We start from the raw sequence: 16,900 nt of genomic DNA, 5'->3' as shown, positions 1-16,900 counted from the left end.
CTTAACGAGTAATCATCTTCTACGTGCATATCTAACTCAAACATAATACTTCTTCCTTCAACGTATCTTGAAAATAATGGCTTATCGATTCTAATCCGACCCTCTATACTAAACGAGTCCGAATCATTTAAGTTGTGACTCTGGCAATTGTTTGCTAGATTGTCTAGTAAATTCATTAAATTTGGGTTGCTCGCTGCCGGTTCCTTAATTAATTGTGCTAGCTAGTTTGACACATGACCTTCATGAGAGTGGTACCTGGGCTGATAGCTATATAGTGTATTTCTCTTCGGCATGCGCGGTAGTACTAGTGGCGTGCATGTTAAGTTTCATTAATAAGCATGCTCTATATATATATGGATTATACAAGAAGTAATGCTATGGAAATTAAATTTATAGATAAAATTTTGTAACTGAATGATATGAAAGTTAGCGATTGAATGATTACTTAAGCGTTGATAAATATACTCATTTCTTATTTGTGACACATCATTTAATTTACAAATTTTGTTTACAAATTTAATTTTCTTAACATTATTCTCATACGAGACATCAAGCTGTGTGAAATATTGGAAACTTTATGATTAGGACTGCTCAGAGAAGAGAATTAATGACATCCGACTAAATTAACTTATTCAAATAAGCTAAGCACGTGTTGATGTCGCCTGTCAAAATCTCTAGTAAGTTTCTTCCTTGCGACAAAATAATAATAAATTACTCTTTTTATTTTATTTTAAACAAGTTTTTTTTTTTTTTAAAAAAGAAAATTCTCGAAACTATTACAATGATTTAGGAGATGTCGGAATTTCAAATCCGAGATGTATGGATAGAAATTATTACAAGTTGAAGATGTATTTTGTTCATTACTACAATTCTAATATGAATATGTTTTTACTCTTTGTCCATTTACAAACGCACACAGAGACTTCACACGTCCACTACATATATAACATGAGAGAAGATATGTCTTACCACTATAGATGTATTGTCTTCAGAATATCACGGAATGTTATATACACAAAATGATTGAGCTCAAGTGATGAAATGTATATATACACACCAATGATAATCGTTACGACAATTATGTGAACTTAATACTTGTTTGTTTTCGACCCAAGATGCTTACTTGTTAAGGGAAGATGAAATTTGCGCTTACACTTTTAGTGGTTTTCTGTTTCACTATGCACCTATTTTTGACCAATTAAATTGAAATTGTCAAAATTTCGTAATTAAGTTTTACAAATTTAGCAGTTCGATACACCGATGCATCATACAATTTTTATTATATAAGCCTTAGATTGTCAAGTACATATTGGAATTCATGTGTTTGCTTTGACTTCAATACCCATGCATTTGTTTCCACTTTGCACATTAATTATGACTTGGTCATTTGCATTGCATGCAAGAATTGCCTACCCATTACGTGATGAGGAATATATTTGGTTGGGTTCCACACAATTACCTTTCAAACAAGAAAGAGGGGCGACTTAGTAGTATATGTAAGTGAAAAGTCTTAAGTATGATTTTCGTTAAATGTGAATTTGAACCACATTATTGGTAGCTCATTGTTAGGCTTAGCTCACTTCTTCATCCCTTTAGTGTTGATATATCGTTCTTACAAAAATAAAAAATAAAGAAAGTGAGATGGGGACGAACAATGTTACTTAGCTAGCTAGGACTTGGCTTGAAAGAACTCTATGGTCTCAACCCAACTCAAACAAATCTCAAGGCTAAGACCATTGAGACTATTTGACATCGCATTTTGTCATCAAATTGTAAATATGAATGATTGGATCAGTTTGATTGTTTGTTTTAAACGTGAATTGATTATGTGGTACAGATTTCACAGTCTAACGATATAATTATTATTTTGACAAAAATAAATATAATAAAAGAACATTTACTCACTTTGGTACCATTTAATAGCATAATTTATGTGGAAAATTATACCAACACCAAAACCAATTTGCCACTTGAAAAGAATACTGAACCAATTTGCTATTTCAATCAAAACTTTGTTACAATGTTTCGCCTACTAATTATGTTTTCCATTTTATAAGTTGCATGAGCTTTGACATGTGGACTTCTAAAAAGAGTGTAAGAATATTTCAAACGCCAAAATATCCTTTAAATAATTCAGAGATGAATCATGCACAACTCTTTAAATAAGAGAATATAAAAATTTGATAAAATACTCGTACCTTATTTGATTAAAAGCATTCACCACATTAAAATTCCATCAACACATTCACCTAACCCAAAACCTAGCAGCCCAAGTGGTTCCCGCCACCCGATGGCCTCCATACCAAACGGATTAGGATTTTTCTCCCCTCCCTTTCTGTTTACTAGCATATGGGCGCACACAAAGTGTATCAAAAAAAATTATTTTTGTTTTTGAAATAGAAGGAGAGAGGAAGAGAGTGATAGAGAATGTGGGATTGGGACGTTTTTTTTTTTTTAATTAGAGATATGTTAGGATTACATGTAGGTGAGGTTTTGTAAAAAAAAAAAAATAGCAAAATTTGGTTGTGTGAAATTACATTTCTGTTCATATTTCTTATTCATGTTCTATTTTAATTAGAGAGTTAAATTGGTAATTTCATAAAATTTTGATTGATAATGAGAGTTTTATTAATTAGTAGAGATTTAAATAGTTGCGATCAAATCACGTCAAAATTTTATTTTGAAACTTTTATAAAGAGAAAAGGATAAAAAAAAAAGTGTGAACGGAGGAGAGAGGGAGAGAATCTGAATCATACTCCATACTCAAAATACCCAAAACAAATTAATAAAATCTAAAAAAAAGTATTTATTTTATTATTTAATTAAAATTTAAAAAAAAATCCGGAGAGCATTCCTCGTCCTAAACAGAAAGCAGACGGCTCCACGAGATGAACCTTTTCAGCAGCAAAATAATGGCGACAATGCCACCATCCTCCCTGCAACTCCCCAACCCATTCCCGCTCGCGTCCTCATCGACAAAACCCCACTCGCGCAAACCTTTCTTCTCCTTCGCAAAAAGATTAATAAACTGGCGAATCGCAGTTCTGGGTCTAACGGCGTTGCTTCTGGTGGAGCTGGCAACGGGGAAGAGCGTGTTGAAGTATCATACGCCGTCATTTGGGCTGGTTCAGGTTTACTTTGTGGCGGCGGTTGCGGCGGTGTATATTAAGTATGAGAAGGAGAAGGTGAGTGTGTGGCCTCAGTCTGCTCCGCCCAAAGAGGGAACAGAAATTAAATTATATATGTGATTATTCTAGTATTAAATTCTAATCAATTTTGATTTGTTTTTGTAATGCAAATTCAACCCTTGATTATAAGATTATACTTTTGAGTCATTCAAATGAGAAAAATGCTCGGTAGGGAAACCATCTTTTTAGATCATAAAACAGTTCCGCTAATCATAGCACACATTACAACCATATAAACGTTTATGGGTTCTCTCAAGATTTTTTACGTACAGCTCAAGGAATAGGGAAAAAAAATTCACCATTTATCGAGTCATGTAAGCATTTTTTTATAGAACATTTAAGTTGCAAAACCCAAAAATATATTTTAAAAAAAATGCTAGCGAGGCCTGAAACATAGGTAGAACAGAATTCACTTCTGCATAGTTTTGAAGAAGTTCAAAATACAAACAAGTGGTGGATTGTCCGTAATTAGGGCATTCTTTACCGCCCTGTGTCAAGAATTTAAAGTGCGAGAAAAATGCCGACGTAAATAGCTTAGCGTCCATTATAATGAAAAAAATAATGCTAGAGAAACTAAAATTTTAAATTAAATTTGCAAATCACATTATGTATCATCAATGAGAAATAAAATCAATAGCACTTATTTCTGAGTTTGTCAACTGTCAATCACTTTAGTCTTTTTGTAAAAAAAAAATCCATTAAATAAGAAGAAAATGATAAAAATACTTTTAATTTTTGTCAAATCATTTTGATCATTGTTTATCGCAAGCATTTTGGTTATTTTTTGCGTACTTATTTAACAAAGTTCTTCCAAAAAAACCAAAATAATTAATGGTTTAAAAGCTCAGAGACCACTTCTATTCGACTTCAAATTTCAGAGACCAAAATAAAGAGTGATGACAATCTATGACTATTTTGGCTAAAATACCAAAATAATATACTCAAAAGTACAGATTAATCTCATAAAATAATTTCTAAAATTTCTTATTCTTTCTTCTCTGTGTATTTACCATATTCTATCCTTGCCCAAAAAAGAAAGAATGGATATTACATATTACCCAACTCGGATTCCTTTTTCATCAAATATTCCAATTACACAACACTAACCTATCTTTTCTTTTTCCTTTCTCTAATGTTACAGGGAACCCCGAATGCCCTACGAGTCTGGGAAGTTGCCCGCTCGTTTCTTCCGCATTAAATTCTGAAGGCAGCATCTTCTTCCACCGCTCTCTGAGACTCGAAATAAAATCGGGTACTAACAAATTCGCTATAAAGGTGTCCTTGTCAAAAAATCGTTAACTGCGAGAGTGGCATCTCCGTGGGACACCGCATCAGTCTCCGGCATGTAAAGACTTGAGGACGTAGGCTGCACATCAAACATAACCATTTCAAGCCACTGTCTATATAGCAATTGCCACCAAGTAGACATCAAACAGCTAATGCGCAATTCAATCGAAAATAAATTTAGCACAGGGAATGTGTATATCCGTGTGAGCAAAATTTGTGTAATTAAAATCTACCTTTGTATCAAGCTGCATTTCTCCGCTGTTATCAACAGTGAGGCATGCACCGTGTACTTTCAACCATTCAATGCATTCGTCCAATCCCTCTGAATCCTTCTCCTCACTTTCCTCGTTTGTGGGTGTACTGGTGGTAAATCCCAGAATTTGAGCAACATAAGGAACAGGTATCGTAGGCCGATATGATCTGCAGATGCAGCTCACTGCCTTATACCGCATCTTTTCAACATAGAGATCTGCAGAAGGAAGAGTTATTATACAATAATCCATTTTTATATTTTTTATAATCCAAAATGTAAAAGATAATTTCATTTGAAAGAGATGCGCACCCATAAGGCAGGTGCTCAAGTTAGGAGCTGTCTTGTAGAGCCTGAAGAACATAACATAATTTCCCGAAGTCACAGCTGAACGAACCGCAAGAGCATGCTTAACAGCTTCATCTCTTTTCGCTTCAGCTGACAAGCTACATTCAACAACGTTGAACAATATATTAAGGGTCATCTCACATGGCTTGATAAACTGGAAGGGGGAAATATCACTTTTGCTCTGCATGCAATAATCGTACTCTACAGTGCAACTAAGAGGCAAAGTTGCAAGAAACAAGTAGTGAAATTCAAGAATCTTAGACCATGCATGGTTTGATTCATATTTCATCAAATATGATCTCTTTTGTGGTGAAAAAGTAATCATTACTATCAAAAATCAGGTGACCAATCATTAATTTCTTAAATTTCGATTCTGCACCAAACTTGTTATCTCACACAATTGGGCAATATAGGACATGTACAATTTATTTCTACTCCATATTTCAAATATAGAATAACATTGTTGATAGTCAAGTAGAAGACAATAAAACATATCTTTGTAACTTTTTAGTGTCCCAATATCTGCCAAATGTGTATTTCCATAAACTAAAGTTCACTACCTATGGTCCTATGGACCCGTTCATGACTCCGAGTTTTTATGGAACTTTAATCAACAAAAAAGAAGAGACCTGAATATATTAATAGTAAGAAGCCACAATATCCATACAAGTAAAGATGACTTTACTTGAGTGTTACTGACCTTGCCATTGATGATACTAGATCTCTGTTATTATTTGAGTGAAGGATAACACAAAGTAAGTTGTATGCAGAGAACTCCATATAGCATCCCTCAATACCTTCAGCATAGAGAGATTTCAACTGTGACGCGCACTGAAAACAACATGAAAGACTCTTATTCGACACCCTAACTTATGAGGAATAAATACCTACAAATATTAAAATTGCGCAACAATATTTGTTTCTTTTTCTTTCTGAAAAAAGGTGCATAAACTTTTAACTGCATCAGATAAATTCGTATCTCAAATAAAAAGTTATAAAGAATTATCAGTTTTGAAGCCAAACTAATCAAATTTATTGATACCCACAGATAATTACCACAACCTCCCTTGGCAAGGTAAAATTTTTCTATTGTCATCTTATCTGAGTCATGCCATAAAGTATTTACAAAATTGTTTTCAACCACACTAAGATCACCAACCTGATTATACTCGGGCAGGTCCCCAACTTCCACTGCTAAGCGAGCATGGGTTTCGTACACCTGGCCATGAAATTAGGCAGAATGAATGACAAACTGATGAGAACATAACTCATACAAAGATTCGGTTCGGTAGTTGAAAACGAAAGATAATATTACAGATAACATAATTAAACTTCAGCAAAAGTTTAAATGCTGTATTAGGATGTAAAGAAGCAAATGCTAAAAATTATGGGTGATCAAAGTGACTCTAATTAGCCGAAAAGACCTGGTTAAGTTGATTTAAGTAGTCAACAGTCAGTTTTGAAAGATATGGTAGTCAGTCAGCAGAAAAAGGGTAAATAAACTAGAGTCCATATGATATAGGATTAATAAAGACCATATGATATCAAATATACCTTTACTGTTAGGTGATTGCGAATTCGTTGCACAGTCAAATCCTGACGAATGGACTTCAACTGATCACATTTATATAGGTAATTCTTTTGAGAATTTTGTACCATAAGCAGAGCTTTTTCAAGAACATCCTCTGGCCTTACCTGTCAGGTAGAACAGATTCTTTAGCAGATTAGTTACATCACACATCAAATTCACCAGTTCATTTGATTTATTTAACTAGAATGTTCATAGAAAAGAAAGATATGAGATAGAGATTCTTACAGTGGCAGGATCAGGAGCGGAGGTGAGGCGCAAATAACATTTCTCAATCTCCTGGCAGGTGCCCTTAACAGTAAGAGAATCCCAGTCGATGTCCTCAACTGCCCTGCTGCCACCATCTTCAAAATTTTTGCTAAGCACCAAGGCAGTAGCCCTTCTGGCATACAAGTTTCCACCACCAGCTTTTTTTGGTTTGAAGTGATTATTTTGTGCCCGATGTCCTTGCACTCTTTCAAAACGCCTAGAGCGATTTTCACGTCTCTTTCTTTCCTCGGGTGAATCCTCAAGGCCCATTGCTCCAGTGTAATATGCGGTTAAACTTTGTTCCTTGTCACTATCACTAGATGCATCATCGTTCTCAACCGTACTTAAAACATAAGAAAGGCGCTGCTTCTTAAATGGTTTCTGGGTTATCTTACTTCCATTTTTCGGCTCCTGTGGAGTAAACTTTCCATTACTTGTATTACCATCTTTGAACCCAGCACTCCCCATCCATGGCTGCATGTGTGAACACCACGTTATATAGGGATAGGCTAGAAATGTTTGACAGCTATTATGCTTGAATCATGTATATTCCAGATAATGCAAGTAAAAATGAAATATGCATCCATACATAAAATTAAAAAAAAAAAAATATATATATATATATATATATATGTATTTAAGATTAAGACAATTGGGTTTCCTTCCCAAGAATAAATAAAAAAGACGGGTTGACAAAATAATTACCTTTCTTTGCTTATCATTGACATTCATCCAAGAAAATTTTAAACTGTCATTGTTGACAGATGCCGGTTTCTCAACTGGCTTCTCCTCTGGTAGAGGTTCCCATCTACTTTTAGATTGTTTATTCGGACTTCTTTTGTACTTTGGCAATGACGAAACAAGGTTTGAAGACTGTAAACTGCTGCACAACCAAAGCACTTAAAGGTCAATGGTCTGTACATTGGAATTTAAAACCTTGCAACGAATGTTACTATGGGTGATTCCAGAGAGACCATTTACTTAAACCATATTTTGTAGACCACGTGATGGAGGTTGATGGTTGGAGTCCTTGTTTAATGATTTAAAGATAGAATCAAACCATTAACCGCCACATCATATAATTTATAAAATATGGTCTAAAAAGATGGTCTCCCTAGCATTCTCCTTAAGCTAATCAACCCACATAGAGTAGGTTAGGAAATGTGACAAAATAACAAACCAAAACTGACTAATGGCTGATCACTTTTCATACAGTGGGTACCAAAATATTCATGAATAAATGAGTTCAAGGTGCATAAATGCAATGTAAACATACAAGCCCACGGAGGGAGGCTCTTTATTAACAGCATCTTCATTAGGCAGAGGAAAAATAGGCTCAGTATCCCAGTCCCGTGTGTAAAGCGTTCCATCAGCAGTTGCCTGGGTGATAATCTGAAACGAAAATTAAGTAGTTTTACATACCATATGCATCCCATCTAAAAAACACACACAAAAGCAGCATAGAGGGAAAAAAAAATACTGCATGCTTCATGTCCATGAAACTAACAAAAAGTTAAGCAGCTTAGTAGCATCCCAGAACGCGCATCTGCCTCAATTTGCAAACAGAAGTTCCAAGATATACAGATACTCCAAAAAAGGAAATGTTTCTTGAAACATTGCACTGAGAACTGCGAAGTATAGAGTTAATAAGGAGAAAAAATAGACTATTGAGTGCTTCATGTCCGTGAAACTAACATAGAATTGACCAGCAAGCCAGAAGTGCATCTGCCTCAATTTGCAAACAAAAGTTTCATGACATACAAACCCTTGAAAGCAAAATGCTTCCATGAATTTTGGTTACCACTGTCTCTCCACATCAGGGGGCGTTTGTTAAGGATCGACAAATTTTGGATGCTGTCCTCATTGCAAATGAAGTGGTAGAAGAGATAAGGCAGAAAAAAGAGAAGGGATTGGTGCTCAAGATCGACTTTGAAAAAGCATATGATCATGTTGAATGGAGATTTCTGGAACAAGTACTACAAAGAAAAGGTTTTGGCAATAGATGGAGGAAATGGATGCAGGGATGTTTATGCTCTGCAAATTTTTCTGTTTTGATCAATGGGAGGCCTAGGGGAAAATTTCAAGCTTCAAGAGGACTGAGACAAGGCGACCCACTGTCACCCTTTCTCTTCACCTTAGTAGTCGATGTTTTGAGCAGGTTAATGGAGAAGGCTCAAGAAAATGATCTCATCAAAGGTTTGTGTATCGGGCAAGAAAAGGTGGAGATCTCTCATCTTCAATTTGCCGATGACACCATATTCTTCTTGACGGAAGACGAGGAAGTTTGGAACAACCTATTACAAGTGCTCAACTTATTCTGTTCGGTCTCAGGATTGATAATCAACAAAGCTAAGTGCTTTTTGGCAGGAATAAATTCAGAAAGTGAGAAATTAATCAGGATGGCAGTTTCTTGGGGTTGCGAGGTAGGATGTTGGCCTATAATGTATCTGGGACTTCACCTTGGGGGCAGGCCAAGAGCTATAAGGTTTTGGGATCCAGTGGTAAAAACAATGGAAAGAAGACTTCAAAGTTGGAAGAAGGCTTTCCTATCCAAAGGAGGTAGATTAACTCTAATTCAATCAGTCTTGGGAAGCTTGCCGACTTACTATATGTCATTGTTCAAAATTCCTTGCGGGGTAAGAAGACGTCTAGAAAAATTAATGAAAGGGTTTCTCTGGGAAGGCGTGGAGGAAGGTAAGAAAACCCATTTGGTCAAATGGGAGTTAGTTACTAAAAACAAGGAGGAAGGAAGTCTAGGGGTGGGGAATTTGAGGAATCAGAACGAAGCATTATTGGCTAAGTGGTTGTGGAGATTCCCAAGGGAGTCTCATTCCCTATGACACAAGGTGATAAGAAGCAAGTATGGGTTACAAGTTAATGGTTGGAATGCACTTCCTCCAAGGAGGGTTTCAAGTCGTAGCCCATGGAAAGACATTTCGAGTGGTGCTCATCAGTTTCTTAGATGTTGCAAGTTTGAGGTGGGCAATGGAGAGAGGGTGAGGTTTTGGGAGGATGGGTGGTTAGCAGGGGGACCGCTGAAGGAGCAATTCCCCAGATTATTCCTATTATCGAGGAAGCATAATCATAACATCTCCAGCTTTGTGGAAGTTTCGTCAAGTTCCTTGAGTTGGAACTTTGATTTTAGGAGAAATCTGAATGAGATGGAGATAGAAGAGGCGGCCAGCTTATTACAGAAAGTGGAAGTGGTTCACTTGTCTCCATCAAAAATGGATAATAGAAGGTGGAACCTAGAACATTCAGGTTTGTTCACATGCAAATCCTATCGTTCATTACTGAGCAACAATGGGATTGGGCACTATTATCCACCCTACTCTCAGATTTGGAAATCAAAAGCTCCTCCGAAGGTTAAAATACTTGTATGGCTTGTGGCCACTGGGAGTCTCAACACTTGCGACAAAATTCAAAGGAGAAACCCTCTGATGTGTTTATCCCCACATTGGTGTAGTTTATGCAAAGCTAAGGAGGAGAGTGTAAATCACATCTTTCTTCATTGCTCCTACTCGATCCAACTGTGGTGGAAACTGTTTCAGGAGGTTAAAGTAAGTTGGGTCATTCCTAAAGGGTGTTTTGAGCTACTAAGCACCAATTTTAAGGCACTTGGAAAAGGGAAAAAATCCAAAGCTTTGTGGGGTTGCCTGGTATCGGCAATTTTTTGGAATATATGGCTGGAACGCAACAAAAGGATTTTTGAAGACTATACTGGAGTGGGGGCAGAAGTACTTTGGGGGAGAGTAAAATATTGGGCATCTTTTTGGGCTTCGGTTACTAAAGAGTTTAATAATTGCTCTCTATCTCAAATATTGTGGGATTTGTTAGCAGCAGTTAAGTGAGCTAGGTCTAGAATTGGCTGCTGTAGCCAAATCCTATTGGGATTTTCCTTTCTAATTTGTTGGTGGACTTCTTATCCACTTCTGTGTATTTCTCTATTCTTTAATAAAATTGTTTCTTCTCAAAAAAAAAAAAAATGTGTACCATCAGATGAACATTTGTGGAAGACGCAACATGACATTTAATGATAAACTGATGTTCATATATAGGTAATAGTTCTTCAGATAAATATGTGGCAGGTAAGTCATAGAACATGCAGGAGGTTTTGGGTCATGGAAAATCATTGCATTTTGCAAAGACCTCAAGACTCAACTCTTCGCAATAACGTATATAGTGGTTTTATTATCATCACAACCTATTAGATAACAGTTACTAAGGGCGGCTACAATTGATAAAAAAATCCAAAAGTCATGCCAAAAAGTGGAGTTTGCAAGAGTCCATCAACATGTATGATTTCACAGTTGGCAGAGAAAAACTTCCAACCAATTTGGCTTACCTCCGTCATGACAGACTGACATGCAGCCTTTTGCCTATCATCTTTATAGCGAGCCAAAGCCCTTTCGACATAACCACACAGCGACTTGGGAAACATACCAGGCTGAAAACGAAAAAAGATGCATATATAAATAAATTCATATTCATTAGCTACAGCATATAGATTATTGAGTCATGAACTACATACCATTCTCTGCGTAATGTTATGACATACGGGAAGAGGACAAAGACATGCATAACACCCAAAACAGTAAAAACACATTATAGGAAACCATGTTGGTAGGATGCTGCAGAAATCTCCAAACACATTGATTTATCAATTTAAACAATTAAGTATTCAAAATGAATTAAGATGCTAAAAACATGCGGTGCACCTATCAACCACAATCAGAGTCGAGTACCTATAGCTTAATTATAACTGTTCACTAGATTTTGCATCAGTTCTTGGACTTTAAGAGAGGAATGACACTTTATTTCATTACTATCAATTTGTATCAAAACCATATCATAAGGCAAGCCCTGGCAAATTTCAAATCACTCTAGAGGTAATCATCCTCATATTTAGAGGCGTAGGTTCATCTCATGTTATTTATATGTTTGGAATGAACTCTTCAATTAAAAAGTTTCAGAGAAAAGAGAGTTCCTTTTTATACGAAGTTGCAGGAAAGAATTCCCCCATTCTTCTCCACTTATTATTCCAGATATCCTACTAGAAAAACAAGTATTCAAATAAAAGAAAAACAAGTATTCAAATAAATGTTGAAGTGACAAAATCTTCCCTTTTTATTCTAAATTTTAAGGCCAACTGCCTCACTTTTCCCTTCAAAAAAGCACGCCCATTCCAAAGCCAACTTCTTAATTAATTGCTTATTCATTGTAGGACTATATGCTGCCCCAGCGCTATCAACATTTTGTTTTCTTAAAAGTAGTAGAATGTCAGTATGCTTGCATTTAAAAAGGGTTAGTAAAAGGGATGGCAATTTATGTTATGTTACAATTTAAGAACCATGTATGATTAACATAGCAGAATAGCACACTCGCAACCTAAGAAGAGTATCTTAAGAGGTAACAAACTTCCACTCCAAAGATATTTCTGGAAGAAAAGATGAGAAGCAATGACCATCATATCTTTATTATTTTAGTAGTCAGTCTGGAAAGAAATAACTGGGTATTGATGCTTAAAAAAAAGCAACAATCATCAAAGCAGAAGACATACCTTAAGTAGAGAATCAGCAGTGGCACTGGATGTCACCTTGTCAACCGGCTTTGGCAGTGAAACACTGATATAAGCAGGTTTTGCTGCTGCAGTGGTTGTACAGCTATCCTTGTCAGTTTTTGGTAACCCAAAGGTTGGATTTGAAGTGATTCTAGGGTTTGTTGGAATCTGCAGTTTATTATCTCTTTGTGTACCTATAGGTGGAGCAGGTTTGGAGGGTGATTGGTAAGTATGAGACGCATGGGATGGAACAGGTTGCAAGGGTGACTGATAAGTATGAGACACATGGGATGGAACAGGTTGGGACAGTGATTGATAAGTATGAGACGCATGGGATGGAACAGGTTGTGAGGGTGATTGGTAAGTATGAGACGCATGGGATCGAACAGGTTGCAAGGGTGATTGGTAAGTATGAGACGCATGGGGAACCGGCTGAGAAGCAGGATACTGCATGTTGGGTGCTTGAGAAAATGCAGTTTTCTGGTGATCCTGAAAGCTATCATAAGAAGCCTTTTCATCCATAGGCTTTTGGATGTGTTGTTGCATGGAACTATTGTGGTGAACTTGAGATTGAGAAGTTGGAGCCCCATGATTCCAGTAACCATCATGAGCACCAATAACTACAGCACCAGACTGAGAAGCCAAAAAATAACAAGAAGAATTTTACTAACCAAACATATTTCAACAGCATAGTCATGACTATAGAGATATTCGAATTTAAAATCAGATCAATATCATTAGATAAACCATCAACTGTAGTTGTCAGAAATATCATGGAACTCTATCTAATGATTGGTTTAAAATGTAAAGATTAACTGTAAGCTAAAACAAAACATAAAACAAAAATAAAGGCTATATATGTGATGATGCACAAATCTGAAGTATAACTACAATGTACACCAGCAATAATCTTTGATGACAATATCACTCATTAATGACAGTTTCAATCATATGAATACTAAGACTTGGATCATTAATAGATTTGAACAATGCACCATATCAAGAAGAGCTGGCATATGAGGGCATGGAACGTTTTCAAAAACCCTCCGCGGAAGGAAATTCAAACCTGCACTGATGGCAATTCAGATGGACTGGGTTCTGGCCTCCAAGAAGGAGCATATGAAGGTAGTGGTGGTGGTGGGGGTAGCTGGCTGTCCGAGGTTTGATACCCGGTGGTAGCACCTGGAACCGGACATCCTGCATTGGGTGTACTTGTAACAGAAATGTTCTCAGTACCGGGAGCACAGCTGACTTCTGTTTGACTGTAATAATCTGCCCATTGCTTGTAGTGCTGCTCATAATTTTGTGAAGTTGAAGTCGCAGTAATAGAACTATATGCAGCAGTGGTATCCGGGGTGTACTGTGAATATTGATGAGGCGTATAATTTGCATAATTTCCGTCACTCCAAGCGGTAGTCTGATTATTGTAGCTGCTACTTGAGTAACCTCCAGCTGTCTGATAATCAGCAGGATTGTAGTAAGTGCTTGAATAACTTGCAGACCCAGCATAAGACCCTGTATTCTGAAATGAGGAAAGAGGCTGATAAGGAGCACCTGTATTTTGATATGCTCCTACAGGCTGTGAGTAGGAAGTGTTGGACTGCTGCTGATAGTTGTTATAGTAACCTGGGTACCCTGCGCTTCCATAACCATATGTATCTGAAGAATGTTGGTATGAAGCATAGCTATTGTAATCTTGTGGTGCATTTACTGTTCCCAAACTCGATGTACTACTCCCAGGCGGCTGTGGTTGCTGATCGTATTGATAGGTTGAATGGGAATGAACCCCATTATCTGTCGAGCTATTGTCCGTCCTATGAACGTTCCAGGACGAGGCTTCTGAACCAGCTGTTGAAAGAGGAGGATATGAAGGCGTCTGTCCTTGGTTTGCATTAATATTATACCGATTCTAAAACACAAATAAATGCAAAATTGTGTTAATCATTATTGCCATTCAAAAAGCAATAATCAATTAGTATTAATATATATATATATATATATGAAAAATTATACAGAGTCAACTAAAAAATGGCTATCATAAAATTGGTAGACGTGTCAAGTAAACTGAACGGAATATAACAAATGGAAAATCAGAGACAACAAGCTTAGCATCCACTATAGACGAGCAGTACAGGCCATTTGGTAAGATAATTATTTGCCTAAGAGAACAACACCCAGATAATCCTTTGAGCTATACTAAAAAAACTAAGTTTATTACAGCTAAACTACCAAATGCGGGCGAGGCTATGCTTTATTAAATCACATTCTATATGGCAACAAAATCTGTTTGAAATTGAAATCTCCTGCTGTCAATCAGAATTTAATACAAAAAACGTAACAGAGAAGTGGGCTTAGTAGTAATCACCTCAAGCGAATTCGGGTCCAGTGGAGCTATCGTCTCAGCATTACCTCCTTGATTCATCATATCTTTAGCATCCTGCTACAACAAAATCAAAACAAAAATGAACCAAACAAACAAAATAATCAAACATACTACACAATCCACAGTAAAAATCCCAAAAATCTTCGATAACAAGAATCCAAAACCCTAATTGATTGCCAATTAATATCGGTACCTTCAAACAAAACGCAGGGCATCAACCACGAAACGCAGTTTGACTTACGCGAAAGCTGATAAATGGAATCGGAGGGCGGAGAAAAACCCAGAAAACAGATTGAGATCAACAACAAGAACGAGCAAGAAGAAGCAATAAAAAACAAGAATTTGGATTGAAAAAACCTAATTATCAATACCAAATAGCACGAATGAAATTTATAAAAAGCACGAAAAATTAATAAAAATTATTAGGGGCAGATTGGCGAGAACAGCGATATAGATATGCGGAGAGAAAGGAGGAGGGAGGGAGGGAGGGAGGGTTTGAGGTTCAACGACCGGGGGTCTAGGTTGGGTCGTGTTTGCGGGTTTAGGAGGAGGACTTGGTGTTTGGCGGTTGACCAAGACAGCATAAAAAATAAAAATAAGGAAGGAAAGCTCCATCCTGTTTATTTTAACGAAAAATTATATTTTTACAGTAAAAAATCAATCTTGGTACTATTTATTTTAAGTTTTATTTTTTTCCTTATGGTTAAAACTCAAAGTTTTCAAGTTATTTTCATTAGTTTTTCTTAAAAATTATAAATTTTTTATTAACATGATTCAGATTGTTATCAAGTCACACGTTAAAAACTTGTTAAGATAACGAGTATACACGTAAATGATACGAATATGACTTGTTTGTCATCTAGACATTAAGCATAACAATTCTTCCATGAGTCATTAACCTAATACAAAACCATATGACTCATTAACGAGTCGAGTCGCTACAGAGTCACATGTTAATAATTTATTAAGATAACATTTTTATATGTTAAAATAACAGATATGACACGACCACGAAATGAACACAACCGTTTGCCAAGTCTAGTTTTCCACCATTGTGACAAAATAAATAAATTGGGGTTTTCTATTCGTACCTGAGTAACGATTAGATATTAGATACATGGATCTAATGAAATTCGTAATAGTTAATCTTACTGAAAATTTATATGACTCAATGTTACGTACTATTGAAGTTGAATCCCAAATTTTATTTACAAATTTGATGCCAGGTTTGTCCTTTTAAGCTCAACATTTTTTTTTTTTTACAAACAATAACGTTAGTAGGTTAAATAGTTGGTTGTCATGGGGAAAATAACTTAGTGGAGATCAAACCCGTATCTTGGTACACAGACATTATTATTTTCCACCATTGTGATAAAGCACCACCTGCGAACAATTATTTCTTTCTTTTATTAAAGCACCACCTGCAAGTGTCTTACTCAATTCAAAATATAATAGGAAAAAAATTTGTTGACGCCTCCTCCCCTGATCTCTTGCGACTCTCCTATTCTCCCTCACATTTTTATTGGCACCAAGAGAGATTAGTGATCTTACTGGTCTCGCCTGTTGGTGTTAGGAAAAAAAGGAGATTTCATTACTAGGTCGCTAGTGGTGGAGGGAGAGGGTGTGCCTGTTGGAATATGATTTATAATGACATGGTTTTTTTTCACAATGAGTGTAATCATGTGTGAAGGATTGAAAGTACACCGTAAAATTGGTGTGCTGATACGAAGAAGCCTATATTGAAAGAATATGTATGATATAACTGAACAGTTTTATTCTGCAGGAAAAGTTGTAACTTCTCTTGAACATATATGATTAAGACCGATCAAGCTAGTATTCCGTTTTTCCTCAAGGCTTTATGAGGAGCAGAGTGAGAATTTTTCATATTTTCACTCGACTTATATCCATTTGCCATGAACATTTTTTCACTAATAGGCGTGTGGGAATAATAATACCCAAAGAATTTTTTTTAATTACAAATTTACAATAGGGATAGGATTGCCCTTATTAATAACCGTTATTAACTTTGTTTTATTAAGTAAAACAT

The 16,900-nt window shown here is 36.2% G+C and overlaps 1 protein-coding gene across 8 annotated transcripts; it reads right to left on the bottom strand.

Moving 5' to 3' along the window:
- Positions 1 to 4,126: 4,126 nt before the first annotated feature.
- Positions 4,127 to 15,400, bottom strand: LOC126597069 (SAC3 family protein A-like). Of its 8 annotated transcripts, none has more exons than XM_050264118.1 (15): positions 15,047 to 15,397; positions 14,836 to 14,907; positions 13,537 to 14,379; positions 12,815 to 13,103; positions 12,471 to 12,769; positions 11,256 to 11,357; positions 8,187 to 8,302; positions 7,616 to 7,793; positions 6,890 to 7,384; positions 6,628 to 6,768; positions 6,233 to 6,292; positions 5,774 to 5,904; positions 5,038 to 5,171; positions 4,709 to 4,944; positions 4,127 to 4,554 (listed from the first exon to the last, which is right to left on the bottom strand). In XM_050264118.1, the coding sequence occupies exons 2-15, from the start codon at positions 14,893 to 14,895 to the stop codon at positions 4,456 to 4,458; spliced, it is 3,183 nt and encodes a 1,060-aa protein (XP_050120075.1). In that variant the 5' UTR covers positions 14,896 to 14,907; positions 15,047 to 15,397; the 3' UTR covers positions 4,127 to 4,455. The 8 variants fall into 8 exon arrangements, with proteins under 8 accessions (XP_050120075.1, XP_050120143.1, XP_050120007.1 ...); XM_050264186.1 differs by having other exon boundaries at positions 12,471 to 12,724; XM_050264050.1 differs by having other exon boundaries at positions 12,471 to 12,814; positions 12,860 to 13,103.
- Positions 15,401 to 16,900: the final 1,500 nt, after the last annotated feature.

This window comes from Malus sylvestris, chromosome 1 (assembly GCF_916048215.2).
Source record: "Malus sylvestris chromosome 1, drMalSylv7.2, whole genome shotgun sequence".
In the NCBI taxonomy this organism is placed as follows: domain Eukaryota; kingdom Viridiplantae; phylum Streptophyta; class Magnoliopsida; order Rosales; family Rosaceae; genus Malus; species Malus sylvestris.
Note: the sequence above shows the minus strand (reverse complement) of the source record. Positions and strands in the feature narration are given on the sequence as shown.